This window comes from Nannobrachium achirus (assembly GCF_963921795.1).
Source record: "Nannobrachium achirus genome assembly, chromosome: 12".
Lineage (NCBI taxonomy): Eukaryota > Metazoa > Chordata > Actinopteri > Myctophiformes > Myctophidae > Nannobrachium > Nannobrachium achirus.
Genome location: NC_137832.1, coordinates 47,421,979 through 47,437,688, shown reverse-complemented (window position 1 = coordinate 47,437,688; position 15,710 = coordinate 47,421,979). Strand labels below are relative to the sequence as shown.

Genomic DNA, 15,710 nt, shown 5'->3' with positions numbered 1-15,710 from the left:
GCTATAGAGAGAGATCTCTCTCTATAGCACGCAATGAGGGCCTCTCCAACTCTTTTTCCCGGGCTGAATCAGGGGCCCAGCACGTCCCTGGCAACGGGTATTGCACTACTGGACATCGATGGTGACTATTCTGCCCAACGGGCACCGGTCCGGGTTCTCCAACATTACTTCTGAGACTCCAGTGGGCACAGGACTAGTACTAGTGTATTTTCCGTTTTCTGTTATTGTTGGGATAGCTTTCACTGAAAATAGCCGATCGACAAGCTCACAACGTGTTGCAAGCTTGTCCATCTGCTATTTTCTGCAAAAGCTTTCCCCATAATACGGATGTTGGGGTTTAAGTGGTTATGTGCAAGTACTAAAATGTTCTGCAGAACTCTAGAAGCGTCAGCCAAAGGCAGTTGCTGCATGGATCCCACTCCAGTGTTTAGGTCGAGCAGCCAGGCAAGGACAGATGTGGAGAAAACAAGCCAAGCAATGCCAACAAACAGAGCTTTTTGTGGTTGTCCCAGAGACTCACTGAAGTTATGCACTGCTCTCGTTTCTAGGTCAAACCTTAGTTTTATGCATGACTTTCTTGCACTGCACGTGTAGCCTGTATTCTCGAACCACGTTTATTTAGGACTCTCCAGAGGTCTGGGAGGGTTTCTTGTTTCTCCATTCAGGGAGTTCACAAAGTACAACATCTTGTGCAGTGCTGTCCCCTTGGAAGGTCTACAGTACAACACCTGTCCCAGTGTTTCTAACAGTAAGACCTAGAGATGATGAGAGATGATGTAGGGAATCTAGGGATGATATATGGTAGACAGATGGATATTTAATGGCCAACTCAGGAGGATATAAATCAATAGTTGGAATTTGGAATAAAACTATCCAGATAAATAAAATGTGAAGAAAAGACAATCGTTATTTTATGTTCCTTTGGGTACAAATCTGTTACCACTAAAAAAAACTATCTTTCCCAAGTCTTTAAACTAGGGCTGCACCATAACGATTATTTCTGCTAAATATAGTGAAATGGACGGTGATACTTGTGAGAAAGGTTTTTCTAATTTATCTTTCCAGTGCTCAAAATACTCACATTTGAGGAGAATGATTGGAAAGGCTCAGAATTTAGTATACTTTATTCTGACATGCAACTTGATTTGTAGGCCAGACATTGTGCACAGAGATACCTCCAGAATAGTTTACTCATTCTGGCAAAACAAATCGCAAGATTGCAGTCTCTTGCAGTATAGGATATATTGTGCAGCCCTGTGCATATGGCTGAATTTGTGTTATTCTTGTCTAAAGCTTGGATGTAATGCTTGAGAAGGGACAGAAAGGGTTCTCCAGGACAGCACTGACTCAGAGCATGGCTTATGGCCAGGCATCCAAAGGCTGTAATGGACTCATCCACAAAGCATGCAGGCTGATATGCTTCTTGGTAGTTTAGACCAGTGTTTCAGTGTTTTCAGGCCGCGACCCCCAAGATAATCATATTTTAACTGGGGATCACCCCCCCCCCACACACACACACCCTGACGAGCACTAAGAGTTGAGGCATTACATTTTGTATAACACAGTTCTGTTATTTCCACAATTTCTGCCTCTAATATTTGACAATTTGGCCAATGTTTAATTTGTAATTTTAGAGGTATTAAAAAGTCCTTAAATTGTCACTTTAGAAATGTGCCCTCTCTATACACTTAGACTTTATGTTGGTTTGTTTACTGTTGAGTGAGAAAACATTGTTGCACATTAAGTTAATCATCTGGGGACCCCAGAAAACAGGTTGCGACCCACTGGTTTAGACAGCAACACAAAGACCCTGTGAAGAAATATTCAGCTGTTTTCTTTATTGCTTATTATCTCATCTACTGTACAATTCCACGGAAAACGACAAGCTATCATGAGATTTTTAGCATGTTGTTCTACTACTATCCACTAAATAATGTTTTCTCTTGTGTAGATCACAGCATTGAACCTGCATGTGCAGCGCTCTCATAGAAAGCCTTCCCTCTAACTCCCATAACTTTCTCTGAATGTTATGATTTGAATGGAATCCAATGAGACAAAACCAGGTGGTAGAAAGTAGATCAACCACGGAGGACAGCCAGGGAGAAGCCAATCCATCCAAATCATTTGCTTTGCATGATGTTCATGAGCTGCAGGCCAAACACAGTCCCACTGTGTAACACTGCTTCCTGTTTGGCTTCACTTGTACAGTATACTTACAGTATTAGTTGTGAGCCCAAAATTGCCATCCCCGGGACCGCTGAGTGATGTCTATGCTCAGCGATGGCATGCAAATTGATAGGACAGCACCCAGAGTTTGTTTTGAGTTTCGACGGCGCCCACAACAAACTAGGGAAGTTCATTGCGGTCTGAGAAATTTCCCTCCAAATCCCAAATGTTCTGCCAACTAAAACTGAGATGGAATGAGAGGGGCGCGCAGAGTCCACTTCATGACACCGCCGCTACTGTACCTCTGCCTCCACCTGCCCTTGTCCTCCTCTGTCAATTAACCACTTAACCACAGGTATGGGGCAACCATTCAGCAAAGATTGCAGATCTACAAGCTCACAGCGCTTGGTGGGGCCTAGTATACACGGCTTAGGGACTCTGCTGAGAGACTCCGGTCAACAACTTAGGGTTTAAGGGGTTAAACCATATAAATAATTAACCAGGGTCCCCCAGGGGTCTATACTTGGTCCCCTCCTTTTTCCACTCAACACCAAATCTCTTTGCTGATAGCAGCCGATCTACAAGCTCAAAGGGGAGCTTGTAGACCAGCTTTTTTAGAATAGGGACACTAGGGTTAATCCCCATCATCACCCACCGCCCGCCCGCCCTCTCCTCCTTTTGACCCAGAGGAAGCGTGTTAGGATGTGAGGTGGCAGAGCTAGGGGAGGTTACCATAACAAAGGCCTGTGTGCTAAATTCAGTAGGCCATGTGGTACTGCTTTACCACAGTTTCCGGCTTCTGTAAGTCTAGGCCAACAGCTCCCTGCACAGAGCCATGACAGTGATCTCTGGGACACATGGAGGGGCGGATGGTTCTTATTCCCTAGGATCATCAGATTATTAACACAAAGCTTTTCAACAAAAAACTGCAAACCTGCAGCTGTGTGTTCTCATAGTAGGCCCTCGCCATTCAGACGTCTCCCTGCAATAACCATACACTTCTTATAACACTTGCAATAAATCAAAGTAAATCCCAAACATAAATGATTACAGTATGTGAAGCATTATTATTTCTCTACCCTGCAGCTAAGAGCTGTTATCGCTCACTGGATCTGGACAGCGTAAAGAAGTATGCATTTCAGAAAAGGATAGGTTAATGCCAAAATAATGAAGCCCAAGAACTTGCATTTACTTGTTTTGTGCATTGCCTCAGGGTTTCCCAACCCTCTCCATTGAAAGCGTGTTTTCAGTGTCTCTCTCACTGAAAGGAGATCCTGATTCCTGACAGTAAACCACCGCCCAGCTATTCTGGCCATCGTAGTTTCACTGCAGTTTTCTACACAATAATGCTGCAGGTGAAGAGAGAGAACATTTTCCATGCAAGTCAACGCAGCTCCCCACAGGTGAGCTGTGATGATGTCAGTGCTCTTTTCACCTTAAGCCCCAGAGTTATACTTAGCTGCTCACGGGTGTCTGCACCAAAAAATAGCTGATCTACAAGACTAAAACCTCACAATGTGAACGGCATGTTGTGGGTTTGAGGATCGTCTATTTTCAGTGTGCGATGCTGCCGCCCAACCAAGTATAAATTACGTGAGATACTTGTTTTGGCATCAATTCACACAGTTTTCTTGACCAGACCAGTGTGCTGGAAACAGAAGTTGAAACTGTGCTAATTTATTACCGGCAACAACATGGCTCACCTAAGCTGACTCCCATCCACTGCCAACACCACTCCTTTTCTAACTCTGTCCAATCACATCCTGGGTGTTTAAAGCAGGTATGCAGTTATCCTCAAGGCACTCGTGCTGTGCAAACATTACAGTGGGGATCAGTTCAACCATGCATGCAGCATTAAAATGGGAGATACTGTAATAGACATTGAAATCTATCTTTGATTATATTTTGAAGACAATCCTTCCCTCCACTCTCTATAAGGTTTGGTATGTGAGGCTTGGGTTTATTTTCATATTTCCAAGCACTCCATCTCTATCTGAATCCAAGGGGGTGACTGACCTCAACTGCAGCTGGCAATGTTCCCCCACATCCCTCCCACATCTGGCTGGCTACATCTTACTGCTCAGGCTCAGCAGCCTCACTGTGGTCTCCACTGCCATGAATCTTCTTCCAATGTGCACATAAATGCCTTAATGAATTGGTGTAGTTTTCCTAGTGGATCAGGGGGGTGGGCGGGTTTATAGGGTTGTAGAGCAACCCCTCTCTGTGCTTCCGACAACGGCAGCACACCGCTGTGAGAACCTTTTGAGTGAAGGTAGAATAGTTTCCATTGAGGATTACTTGAGAGATTGTAAAAGTAGGTCACGCATATAAATTACAGTATGTGTGTGTTTGCCCTGTCAAGAGACGTGTTCACTTAAAACAGGCGGTATTGCCAGCTATAGCTGCAGCAGATGTAGTCTATTATTTACAAGATTTTGGCTGAATGAGGCACCTCAAGCCAAACAAACATGACTGACAGGCAGGAGGCAAGACCCTGCAGGATAAGGCATTCCTGCTGTGACTGAATCAGATACACACAGAGGCATTCTCCATGAGCTAAAAACTGACACGTCTGATCCTTTCAGAGGGGGAAGTCCTTCCTTCCACATCCTCTTCCTATTTGGATGTTTCTAATCATTATTGTACATCATCACTCTCGGTATATTATGGTCGGTGTGCTCCACACACACACACGCTCGCACGCACGCATGCACACACGCACACACACTAACTCTCTCTCTCTCTCTCTCTCTGCTGACCAGCTGTCTTCCTCTCCTTTGTAGATGAAAGTGCTTTTTATTATTTGAAGCATTACATTGGAAGTAAAAGTGGGAACTCTTAGAGAACAAAGGGGGTTGGCTATAAACCCTTGCCCCTCCCTCTGTCTGTATGTCTGTCTGTCTGTCTGTCTGTCTGTCTGTCTTCTTTTGGGGATGAAATACTTTTCTCCAAATGATAAAATATGTATAAAATTAAAAAGATAAAGCTAAGTAGTGCAAAAAGGTATGCACATACCTTAAGGAGCAAGTTAAGTTTGTGAGAGAACAGCAAAAGAGTGAATGAATGGTGAAAGTTACTGAGTCAGTGAGTCAGTAAAGGAATGAATGAGTCAGTGAGTGCTCGACTGATTGTCTTTTACTGAGATGATGAAGGGGATGAAGGGAATGAAGGGAAATAGGTGCAGAATGAAGCAAATATACGCAGAATTAAGCAAATATGAATGAAGGAAAGAGAAACAGGCTCACAGTCGGACGAGAGGCAACAGCCAGTTAGTGGGGTCTGCAGCAGGGTCGTTCTGCAAACAGTCTCAGGAAGTCTTTGAAGGGCAAACTAACAGACAGGGCACTGTCAGTTGGAAGGGTTTGCTTAGTAGACTGTGACGGGCTAAACCACATACCAGCCTCCCCAATGTGATGCCCCTCTCTCTCCATGAAAAGAAACAAAACAATCCTGCCAGGAACAACGGGGCTTTTCAGGGGAGGTACAGTCAGTATTCATGCGGTAGCTTTTAAGCTTGCATTGAACATGAAATTAAATATAAAGTTTCACACAAATAACTGAAGTTAATGACTGAGGTGTGGGCGGCTGTAACCAATGCATGTAACAGAATAGGGCAGTGGTTCTCAAAGTGGATTCCAGGAACTCTGTGGGTTCCTTTAGCCAGGGGGTCTAAAAGGACGCATACAAGTCTGTAACTCTGACAGTGGGGTCCATTTGGTTCCATTTGTACACTGTCAGAGTTAAGGGGAAACTGTGAAATGTTAAAGTTTGAGAAACACTGGAATAGGGTTCCTTACCAATCCTTTGCAAGTGCTGATGGCAGCAGTTCCATGCGCATCAGATTCCTCCACGGTGCCAAGGAGGTGGCAGGAGTTTTTCCCAGAGGAACGATGCTCCGTCCTGTTCAGACTCCCGTTCCTTCTCTCCAGAATGTAGTCATTTGAAACCAGGTGATTGTTTGCAGTTAAATTGAAAATTAAAACCCGACCTCTGTAGTTGACCCTGTAATGAACCTGTCCCTCTGATTCTAAAGGTGCCAGGTCCCGCTTTACTCGCCCACCTTTGAAGTGGTGCGATAGGGAGTGAGAAATGAACTGTCCATCCCCATCAATCTTTACTGGATGGACAATGGACACATCTGACTCTGCCTGCAACAAGTTACCTAGAATAGAATAGAATAGAATAGAATAGAATAGAATAGAATAGAATTGGATGAGAATGTGTGGTTTTACAACAACATTTAGTTCCTATGCATAATGCACTAACAACATATGAACAACAAAGCAAGCGATGCATTGATTTATCACATGCACGCGTGCACTCACTCATTGCAAAAACTCAATTGAAATCGTAGCTGAGCTCTGCACTGACCGTTATTTTCTTTGGTGGGATTGAGGACTTTGCCAGACTCGGAGGTTTCGGCGTGGCTGATTGCCAAAAACAAAACAAGAGGTAGCAGAAAAAGAACCCGGCTCTCCTGCGGACATTGCATATTTCATAACCAAATTCAAAAAACTGTAAAAGATTAGGCATTGAGGTTCCACTTGCGTTAGAGGTCTGGCGACCACCACGTCTTCGATCCTACAGGCAGGGCTTGTGTCATGGTAAGAATACGCGACGAGATGTCCTCCCGGCTCCCATGGAGTGAGACATGCACCGAGGAGGAAGACCGGTGGATCATAGAACATAGTTTAAGTGAGAGAAAGCTCCAAATGTGCAAGTAGGAGGGGAGGAGGAGTGTCTTGGGCCAGTGTCTTGTTTCTTTCTAGCACTGGGGGGGGGGGGGGACAGGGTCTGCAGACTGTAGCTCCAGTCCAGCGTGTGATATTCTGAACATGCTTGAATGTCCATACGGAACGATAGAACTATTGTAGCCTATGAGTTAAAAAAGGGACCCCAATTTAAACAAGCCCAAAAGCAAAACATTCCCGTGGTGTCATTTTAGTTGACCTTGGCTTGTAGGCCTACCAGTGAACTGTTGCCTATAGCCTACTGTACCTTTTCTTATACAAACTTCTATAGTCTTCAATCAATCAATCAATCAATCAATCAATCAATCATCATCATCATCATCATCAACTTTTATTGACAGACACAAGGTCCAATAAGACATACAACACAACATTTAAAAACATCACACCAATAAAATAAAAAATAAAATAAAAACAAATTAATCAGAACACTAAAATAAGGCACTATACCAATCATCAATCAATCAATCAAAGCCATTAGGCTACCGCTCAGTGCAGCAGCTATGAGAAAAAGCATGTAGCATGAAATCATTCATTGCCTGCAGCCTGCTTGTCAAATTAATTATAACTAGAAGCTGGGCCGCCCCAGCGTCTAGTCGGCGACCTGGCCAACTCGGGAACGATGTAAATAGGGAATGAATGCCCCGCCCTTTAATGCAAACCCCATTATAGCCTACCTGTTGTCATAGGACCCGTCTTGACCATCTGTTTGCCTGTGTCCATTTATGCCCATATATGGAGATATCTGTATCTGTCTGTCTGTCGGCGTCCATTTTATGTCCATATATGGAGATCACTGCAGATATAATCCTGGGTCCATTTTATGCCCATATATGGCCATATATGGAGATATCTGTCTATTTGCATCCATTTTATGCCCATATATGGAGTTCTCTGTATCTGTCTGTCTGTGTCCCTTTATGCCCGTATATGGAGATCTTTGTGATTCTGCGTCCATTTTATGCCCATATATGCCATATATGGAGATATCTTTTTATCTGCGTCCATTTTATGCCCATATATGAGATCTCTGTCGCTTTTTGTTTGTTTCTTCTTTAAGCATATGGAGATATCTGTTTATATGCGTCCATTTTATGCCCATATATGAGATCTCTGTCGCTTTTTGTTTGTTTCTTCTTTAAGCAGAATACGCAGCCTGCTTAAATCTGCATCATTCAAGTCATCCTCCCAGTCCCACGCTTTGTTGCTTGTCTTATGTTTGTCTTGTCTCTTTTATTTTCTTTATCTTTTTTGGAGCGGACCCCATTAATGCAAACCCCAATATAGCCTACCTGTTGTCATAGGACACGTTTTGACCATCTATCTGTTTGCCTTTGTCCCCACCCTTTAATGCAAACCCCAATATACCTGTTGTCATAGGACCCGTTTTGACCATCTGTTTGCCTTTGTCCCCTTATGCCCATATATGGAGATCTCTGCACACACAGTACCGGTTGCGGAAAACTCTGATGTCAGACATCAGCCCCGCATACGGGCATTCATTTTATGCCCATATCTGGAGAACGCGCGTGCCGGTGGGAAGAAGGGTTCTCGAGATACGCGGATTACATACATACACATTCACAGAGATTTTTTGTTGACTCATGTGGAGTACGTGATGTCAGAGCCTTTTATGAAGTGATGTCACAATGAGTCAGCGCTTGCGCCGGTTTCCTCCGAAACACCTGATGTCAACAATCAGCTCCGCATATGGTGATTCCGAACGTTTCGCGCCGGCGTACGTGATGTCAGAGCCTTTTATGACGGTTCTCGAGATACGCGGGTTACATACACGCAGAGATACATACACGCAGAGATTTGTCGCATTTATAGATAGATGATAGGCTATGAATGAATAATATGACAATTTAATCTTTACAATGTTGGATAGGATTTATGTTGTAGCCAGCTGGACTACATTCTTTTTTTTTCTCTCTCTTTTTTTTCTACCCTCTTGCCGACCTAATTACCATTTTGTAAAAAATGCATACCTGTATAGTTTCACATAGACATAGCCTATAAACAACAACAATCACAAATAAAAACATTATTACACAATGTGAAAAATATAGGCCTATAGTGAACAATTTAAAAATGTATGCAGCCTTTAAGGTGCTGAGAGCAATGGTCACTAAGACATGGCTGTAGGCCTACACTGCTACAATGGCCCTTATAGGCTAGGTGTGATTGATTGATTGATTGATTGATTGATTGATTGATTGATCGATTGAAGACTTTATTACTTGCGCCAGCAGAGCGCGCAAGTACTGCGTTTGGCTGCAATGTAGGTTGGTATGTAGGTGTGTGTGTGTTTGAGCCCGGCTGTTAATGATGGCAACGTCATGAGGGACCAGCATTCCTGGTGAGTGGTGATGTCAGCGGAGTTTGGTATAGAGCTATAAGAGCATTCCTGGTAATGTCATCATTAACAGCCAATGAGGCCAGCAGAGTGCACCTCATGGTGCGCTCTGCTGGCACACAAGTAGGCCATACATGGCATACTGTATAGGTGCGCCTGTGACCCTCGGAGGGCCCTGCAAGTGACAAATAATCCATATGAAGCCATATCTCATCTTAGTGAGTGTCTGGCTAAACAGACTATATCATTGACTTGTAAATAGGCTAAGCCCCCATGCCCCCCCCCCCTTTTTTATTATTATTTTTTCTGCCTTTGTATTTGATGTTATGCTTTTGAAACTGATATTATCCTAGATAAAGTACTATGTTCTATCCGTCTGTCTTTCAATGTTATATGAGATACTTAAAGTGTGGTTCCTGTGGAAATAAGCCTCGGCTTTCTAGGATCTCCTTTTAGTTGACCTTGTACCAGTGATTTGTACTGTCATGAAACTGTACTTTTTTCTATTGCAAACTTCTAATAAATTCTTCAATCAATCAATCAATCACACAAATCTAGTTCATTCGTGTAGGGCTACACAGGCAATAGGCATCAGCCAAGAAATAGCATCATCATCCAATTCAATGAGGCCGCTGACTCCATGTGTTGATTTGAAGATTGGGCATTCATGATGATGAATGATATGACCTGGTAGTATTGGGTTTCTTCAAAGCAAAAGTCAAGACAATGACTTTCAAGAGTATTTTTATTAAATGCAAACTGTGTCTCATCATCCACTCAAATATGGAGGCTCCCTGCAACTATCTGAAATAAGCACACGCACACACACATGACAATACAATATGATAACATAACACAACATAGCCTACTGTCATGGAATTCTGGATCAATCAGTTATCAATGAGACAAACAGGAGACCAGACAAGGTGGAGATGGTTATGCTTTTTGTACATGATATCATGGGGAGAACTACCGTAAGTACACTAATATCTCAGTGGGACGGAAGTTGCGCAGAGCACAACTGTCTGTGACATAAATACATTCTCCCCCCAACACATTCCCATGCTAAACAAAAACGTACTGTAATTGAACGACAATATCAAAACATTAACTTGAACAGCGTCGCCCCTGAGGCATGCTGGGAAATCCTCTGTCCATTGCACACCCTGGGGATGCTACCCAGCACCCATCTCAGGGGTCTTTCAGTCCCTTTAGTGACTTAAGCACCCAAAACTAAATGTCCTGGAGGTGCTGGGGTAAACATCTTTCTTTATGTCCCTGGTCTAGCATCTATGTCTCATGGTGAGAGACTCATGGTGTGTACTCCTTCATCTGGTTCTCTTATAGCAGTGAGAGGACGGTTAGGTGCCAGCCGGCCCCCGGTGACCTTGTGAGCTTTTCCCAGCACAGTGCACGGCCCAGTACACTCTTTGTGTCAAACACCCACACCCTGAAGAATGGAGCAAAGTCCTCTCACATACATTGGGAATAGTACAATATAGGCCCTTCTCTGGTTAGCGTGTCTCTTTCAGCCTCTCTCATAGCTGCATGAAGTAGTCAACCTCGGTTCCCAACTAAATTCCGACTCAGCTCTGTCCTGATCATGAGCTGTGTTGGCTCCTGACTGCACCGCAGTGAGGGATGTAGTAGATCACTGGGTCGGGACCCATCCTTATGGGTCGCAGACCAATTTTTATGGGTCGCGAGGAAATATACATTTCTTTCAGTTTCTTACATTAATATTTATATATAATATATATGTATACGTATGTTAAAAAGAAAAAAATATATATAGCCTATATATATAGCCTATATATATTTCCAAAGATCTTTTCTGCATTTATTGATAGTACCAAAGGTAGACAGGAAAAGGGGAGATATGGGGAATGACTACAGTAAAGGTTGCTGGGACCGGGATTCGAACCTGCGACACACCGTCAGGCATCAGAGCCCACGCGGCACGTGCCTGGAGTGCTAGGCCAGCGGCAGCGGGCAACCCATTTAAAAATAATAATAATTAAAAAATAAATAAATTCACAACTTTTCATCAGAAAATAAAAAATAAAACATTTTTCAAAAGACTGGGATCAGATGTAGGTCCCAGTCTTTCTGCCAGTGGTCGCTGAGGAAGGCGATCTGTGTAGTGCTCAACCAGCCTTTCACTCTGGGTCTGCAGGGGAGTGGTCCTTGTTTTCCTCACCAAGAGCAGCTGTCAGAAATCTTGCACCCCACTGTGGAGCTCTTTGGGGGCCAAAACTGACAGAAGGTTTCTGTGACAGTTTCCCCATTGTGGTCGCTGGTCGCTGTGCTCTGCTCTGGCCACTTAGTGAAATAATCTATTGGCAGTAGTTTAGCAATTTGAAATTTCTATGGTTCATGACGGGAATCAGGCCCAAGATGTTGACCCTGGATTCAACCTGGTACTGTTGTAGTGGAGCATGTGAGTATTGGGTTGGGCCATTCTGGACAATACACAGGTCATGGCCATACAAGTCAATATCAATAGTTTAAATGCACAGATTATTGCCTTTCGAGGGTGGTGCATTGCAGAGGCTGAAGGGCAAGACTTAGAATTGTTATTGTCCTTGGGACAGGAAAATAAATAATTTTGAAAAAAGTGGTTGCCTTAAAAACAAAACATGTTTGTAAACCACTGACAAAACACAATGTATTATATCAATGGATATATACCAGTATATATATATATATATATATATATTTTTTTTACAATCAAGCCAGATGCTAGGAACATGAATGAGCCCTTACTGTGGGTGCACCCCTCAAAACCCAATAAAACCAGCATTCAACAGCAGCAACATAAAGCATGTTTTATTGAGACTTTAGACAAACTGCTATTTCAGTGTTCACGACCATTGCCTTGCTGGCACTGCCACACCACAACACAAGCTCACACTTTGTTCACTATAACAACATCAAATGACAGATAATACATTGTTAACTGAAGGAGTGCTGCATGTCTGGCATGACTACAGCTGCTGTAGAACTGCTGTATTGAATAGTTAGCCCCAACAGTAGGTTTACTTTGACTAAAGATACAATAGATTTACACCTGGACATACTGTACTTCGTTGACCCCCACGGGTCAGTACTGGGCCCCTCCTTTTTTCCCCCTACACCAAATCTGTTCATCGATCCTTGACCCACTCCGATTTCTCTTTTTCACCAAATCTCTTTGCCAAAAATAGATGATCTACAAGGAAATAGAGCTGCTATTTTCATTGAATGTTTGCCTACTATGACATGCCTAGAATAGGGAGGAATACATAGTTAAAGGTGACGTGAACCTCTCCATTATCATTATGTGAGATTTATTCAGACATTATAAATGACATCCTGTTGAAAATGTGTTGTTTTCCAAAGCACCAGATTCTGAAAGCTCTCTGGATTGTGTAAAAAAAAAAGTAAATGAAAATAATGAATTCTTTTCTTATCATGACATTACCCAAACTGACCCCCTGAAGTCCCCCGTTACAGTAATGTGCAACAGACTGTGAAATGTGTGATCTTGGAAAATAATCAGGCCCCTTTGTTAGTCTTAGGTGGGAGATTAACACATGGAGAGAGTTGTAGCATTCCTCATAAAGGATGTCTGGGGGTTCACACTGTTTAGTCATTTGGGGCTGTTATTGTTTCAAAAATGACTAATTACTCAGTTTTGGTCAATCGGCTTCTAAAGATATATGTCTTTCTTAGACAGATGGACCAGAGATAGATACTGCCGTGCAACAGATAGTACTCCTTAGTAGCCTATAGGCCTAAGTAAAAATCTCAAAATTGTATTCCTTGCACCATGCACAAGAGTTAATTTAACTCTCACAGCTTACAAATGGAACCAAAGAGACCCCTGTGGAGCCTTACGCTAACAGATTGCACGGTCTTTGCTCCTGACAAATTCCATATATTGATTGTGCAGTCCAAGTAGGGAATGAGGCTTTACTCCAGGTGAAGGAGTTTAAGTATCTTGGGGTCTTGTTCACAAATGAGAGAAAGGAGAAGACGGAGAAGGAGATCAGCCGGAGAATTGGAGCAGCAGGAGCGGTTTTGCAGTCGCTAAATCGCACTATGGTGAAGAAAAAAAGAGTTGAGCCGGAAGGCAAAGCTCTCTGTCCACCGAGCAATCTTCGTTCCTACTCTCACCTATGGTCATGAAGTGTGGGTCATGACCGAAAGGTCGCGGGTGCAAGCGGCCCAAAAGGGTTTCCTTAGACGGGTGGCTGGTATCTCCCTTAGAGATAGGGTGAGAAGTTCAGTCACCCGAGAGAGACTTGGAGTAGAACCGCTGCTCCTACACTTAGAAAGGAGTTAGCTTAGGTGGTTCGGGCATCTAATACGGATGCCCCCCAAGCGTCTTCCTAGGAAGGTCCTCGATACACGTCCCACTGGGAGGAGACCCCGTGGCAGACCAAAGACCAGATAAGGATTATATCTCCAAACTGGCTTGGGAACGCCTCGGTATACTTACTGAGGGAGTGGAGGAAGTTGCTTGGGACAAGGAAATCTTGAAGTCTCAGTTGGAACTGTTACCCCCGTGACCCAATTCCGGATAAGCGGTTGAAGATGGATGGATGGATGGAAATTCTATATAGTGAAGTGAAGGCTGTAGTTGGTATGATATCTAATTCTTGTTGATTTAGGTCATATCAAATGAGAGGGAGCACAATTTATCAGCATGGCTGTGAATGGGTCATATTGTAGGCATGAGGCCATACAGCATGTCGACATGGATAAGCTTATCACCCGGACAATGTGTTGTTGCCCTAAGTTTATGATACAAGGCTATATCGGCCCAAGCCAAAGGATTGGTTGGATAAAGATAGCAACATGTTGGGCGATTATTTGTTTATCCCATATCCAGCCTCATTTATTCACAAAGACGATAATAATCTAGCATTACTGTTAACAAGGACATGGTTGATTATTTGTTTCTATCCTGTCTTTTTCTCCTTTCTCTTCTTGTATCTTTATCCTCCTCATCTCACGAAAACTACAGTTTATTCCTGTTCATAATAGTTTATAAGCTTACCAGTGCTGTAAAAAAAAAGAAAACATTTTGTAAATAAATCAACATGAATTTCTTACACAAACAATAATTATCACATACATCAACATGGGGGAACATTTGCCCAAAATAGCCGATCTACCGCAAATGAATTCTTTTTGGCAAAGACAATTGGTGTAGACATAAAAAAGTGGTCCAAGTACTGTTCACTACTCAGGTCCGGAACAGAGTTTTTTTTTAGAGTGAATAATGTTAGTTTTCAGGAGAAATACTATCACAGTTTTAGGCTACTGCCACGGCCTCTTGTTGCCGAACCCAGGTTCTCTGCCTGGCCGGTGGTTTTTTCAAACCTTTTGTGCTCAAAGCACCAATGGGCATGCAATTTCACATCTCAAGGCACGCCTGAATTCAAAGAGAAAATAGCTGATCTACAAGCGCACAATGTGTTGCTATGCAACTTTTAGATGTGCTATTTTATTTTTATAGGCTATATTTACATTTGAAATGTAAAGTTTTAAATGTAATCCTAATATCCCAGACACTTGTATCAGATGTAACGATGATAAAGGCACTCTGTTCCATTGTTTGTGGACATGTCCCAAAATAAAGGAGTTTTGGGAGGAGGTTAGAAAGGAGTTACGGCGGATACTACTTATTAATATTGAGCTAGACCCAAAACTCTTCCTATTTGGCCTTTACCCGATTGGCCATAAGATAAAAAAATTGTTCCTACAAGCCAAAAGGGTTATCGCCCTTTCATGGAAAAAGTCAGGGAAACCAGCATCGCTCAGTGGTTTAAGGAACTGTCTTTGTGCCTTCCTTTAGAAAGAATCACATACACTCTCAAAAACAAACAAGAGCTATTTGAGAAAATATGGGGGAATTTTATTCAGTATGTCAAGGGCAATGATCTTTCTTATTTGATGGAGGAAACGGGAATAGGGTAGCTGCTTTCTCTCTACAGTCACTTGTACGGCCTTGTGGCATAGGACTTTGGATGTTAATGGTATATGTGCTCTTTGTTTCATAATTATTTAATATTCTTATTGTTAGTGTCAGGTATTTTGTTTTTAGTTGAAAGAAAACACAAAATAAACATATTGTTTTAAAAGAAAATGTAAAGTTTTATCACATTTTACATAAATATTGTTATATAATTTGCCTCTGTACTGGCCATTGGGAAATGAGTATACACAAAGTAGCCTACTGATTAGAATTTAGCCCTGGTCCAGAAACGGCTAACGCTCTAGACCAGGGCTACCTACTGATATAGTATATTGAAAAATAATGTATTATTGCAGCAATGCATTGTTTGCTCCCTATGACGAGAAACCAGAGATAATGCTTTGTACAGATTTGTGTGAGATTAATACAAAATCAGTAGCAGTATTAGTTAGCACAATGGAAGAAAAAT

At 42.6% G+C, this 15,710-nt stretch overlaps 1 protein-coding gene across 1 annotated transcript in view; it reads right to left on the bottom strand.

The window, feature by feature from the left end:
- LOC308295647 (A disintegrin and metalloproteinase with thrombospondin motifs 12-like) overlaps positions 1-15,710 on the bottom strand; it is a gene marked incomplete at both ends in the record, with an annotated part of 51,943 nt that overhangs the window by 35,623 nt on the left and 610 nt on the right. The window contains 2 exons of the mRNA XM_080738697.1: positions 5,964-6,328; positions 6,538-6,593. Coding sequence (XP_080594823.1) covers positions 5,964-6,328; positions 6,538-6,593 — 421 coding nt within the window. The remainder of the gene's footprint in view (positions 1-5,963; positions 6,329-6,537; positions 6,594-15,710) is intronic.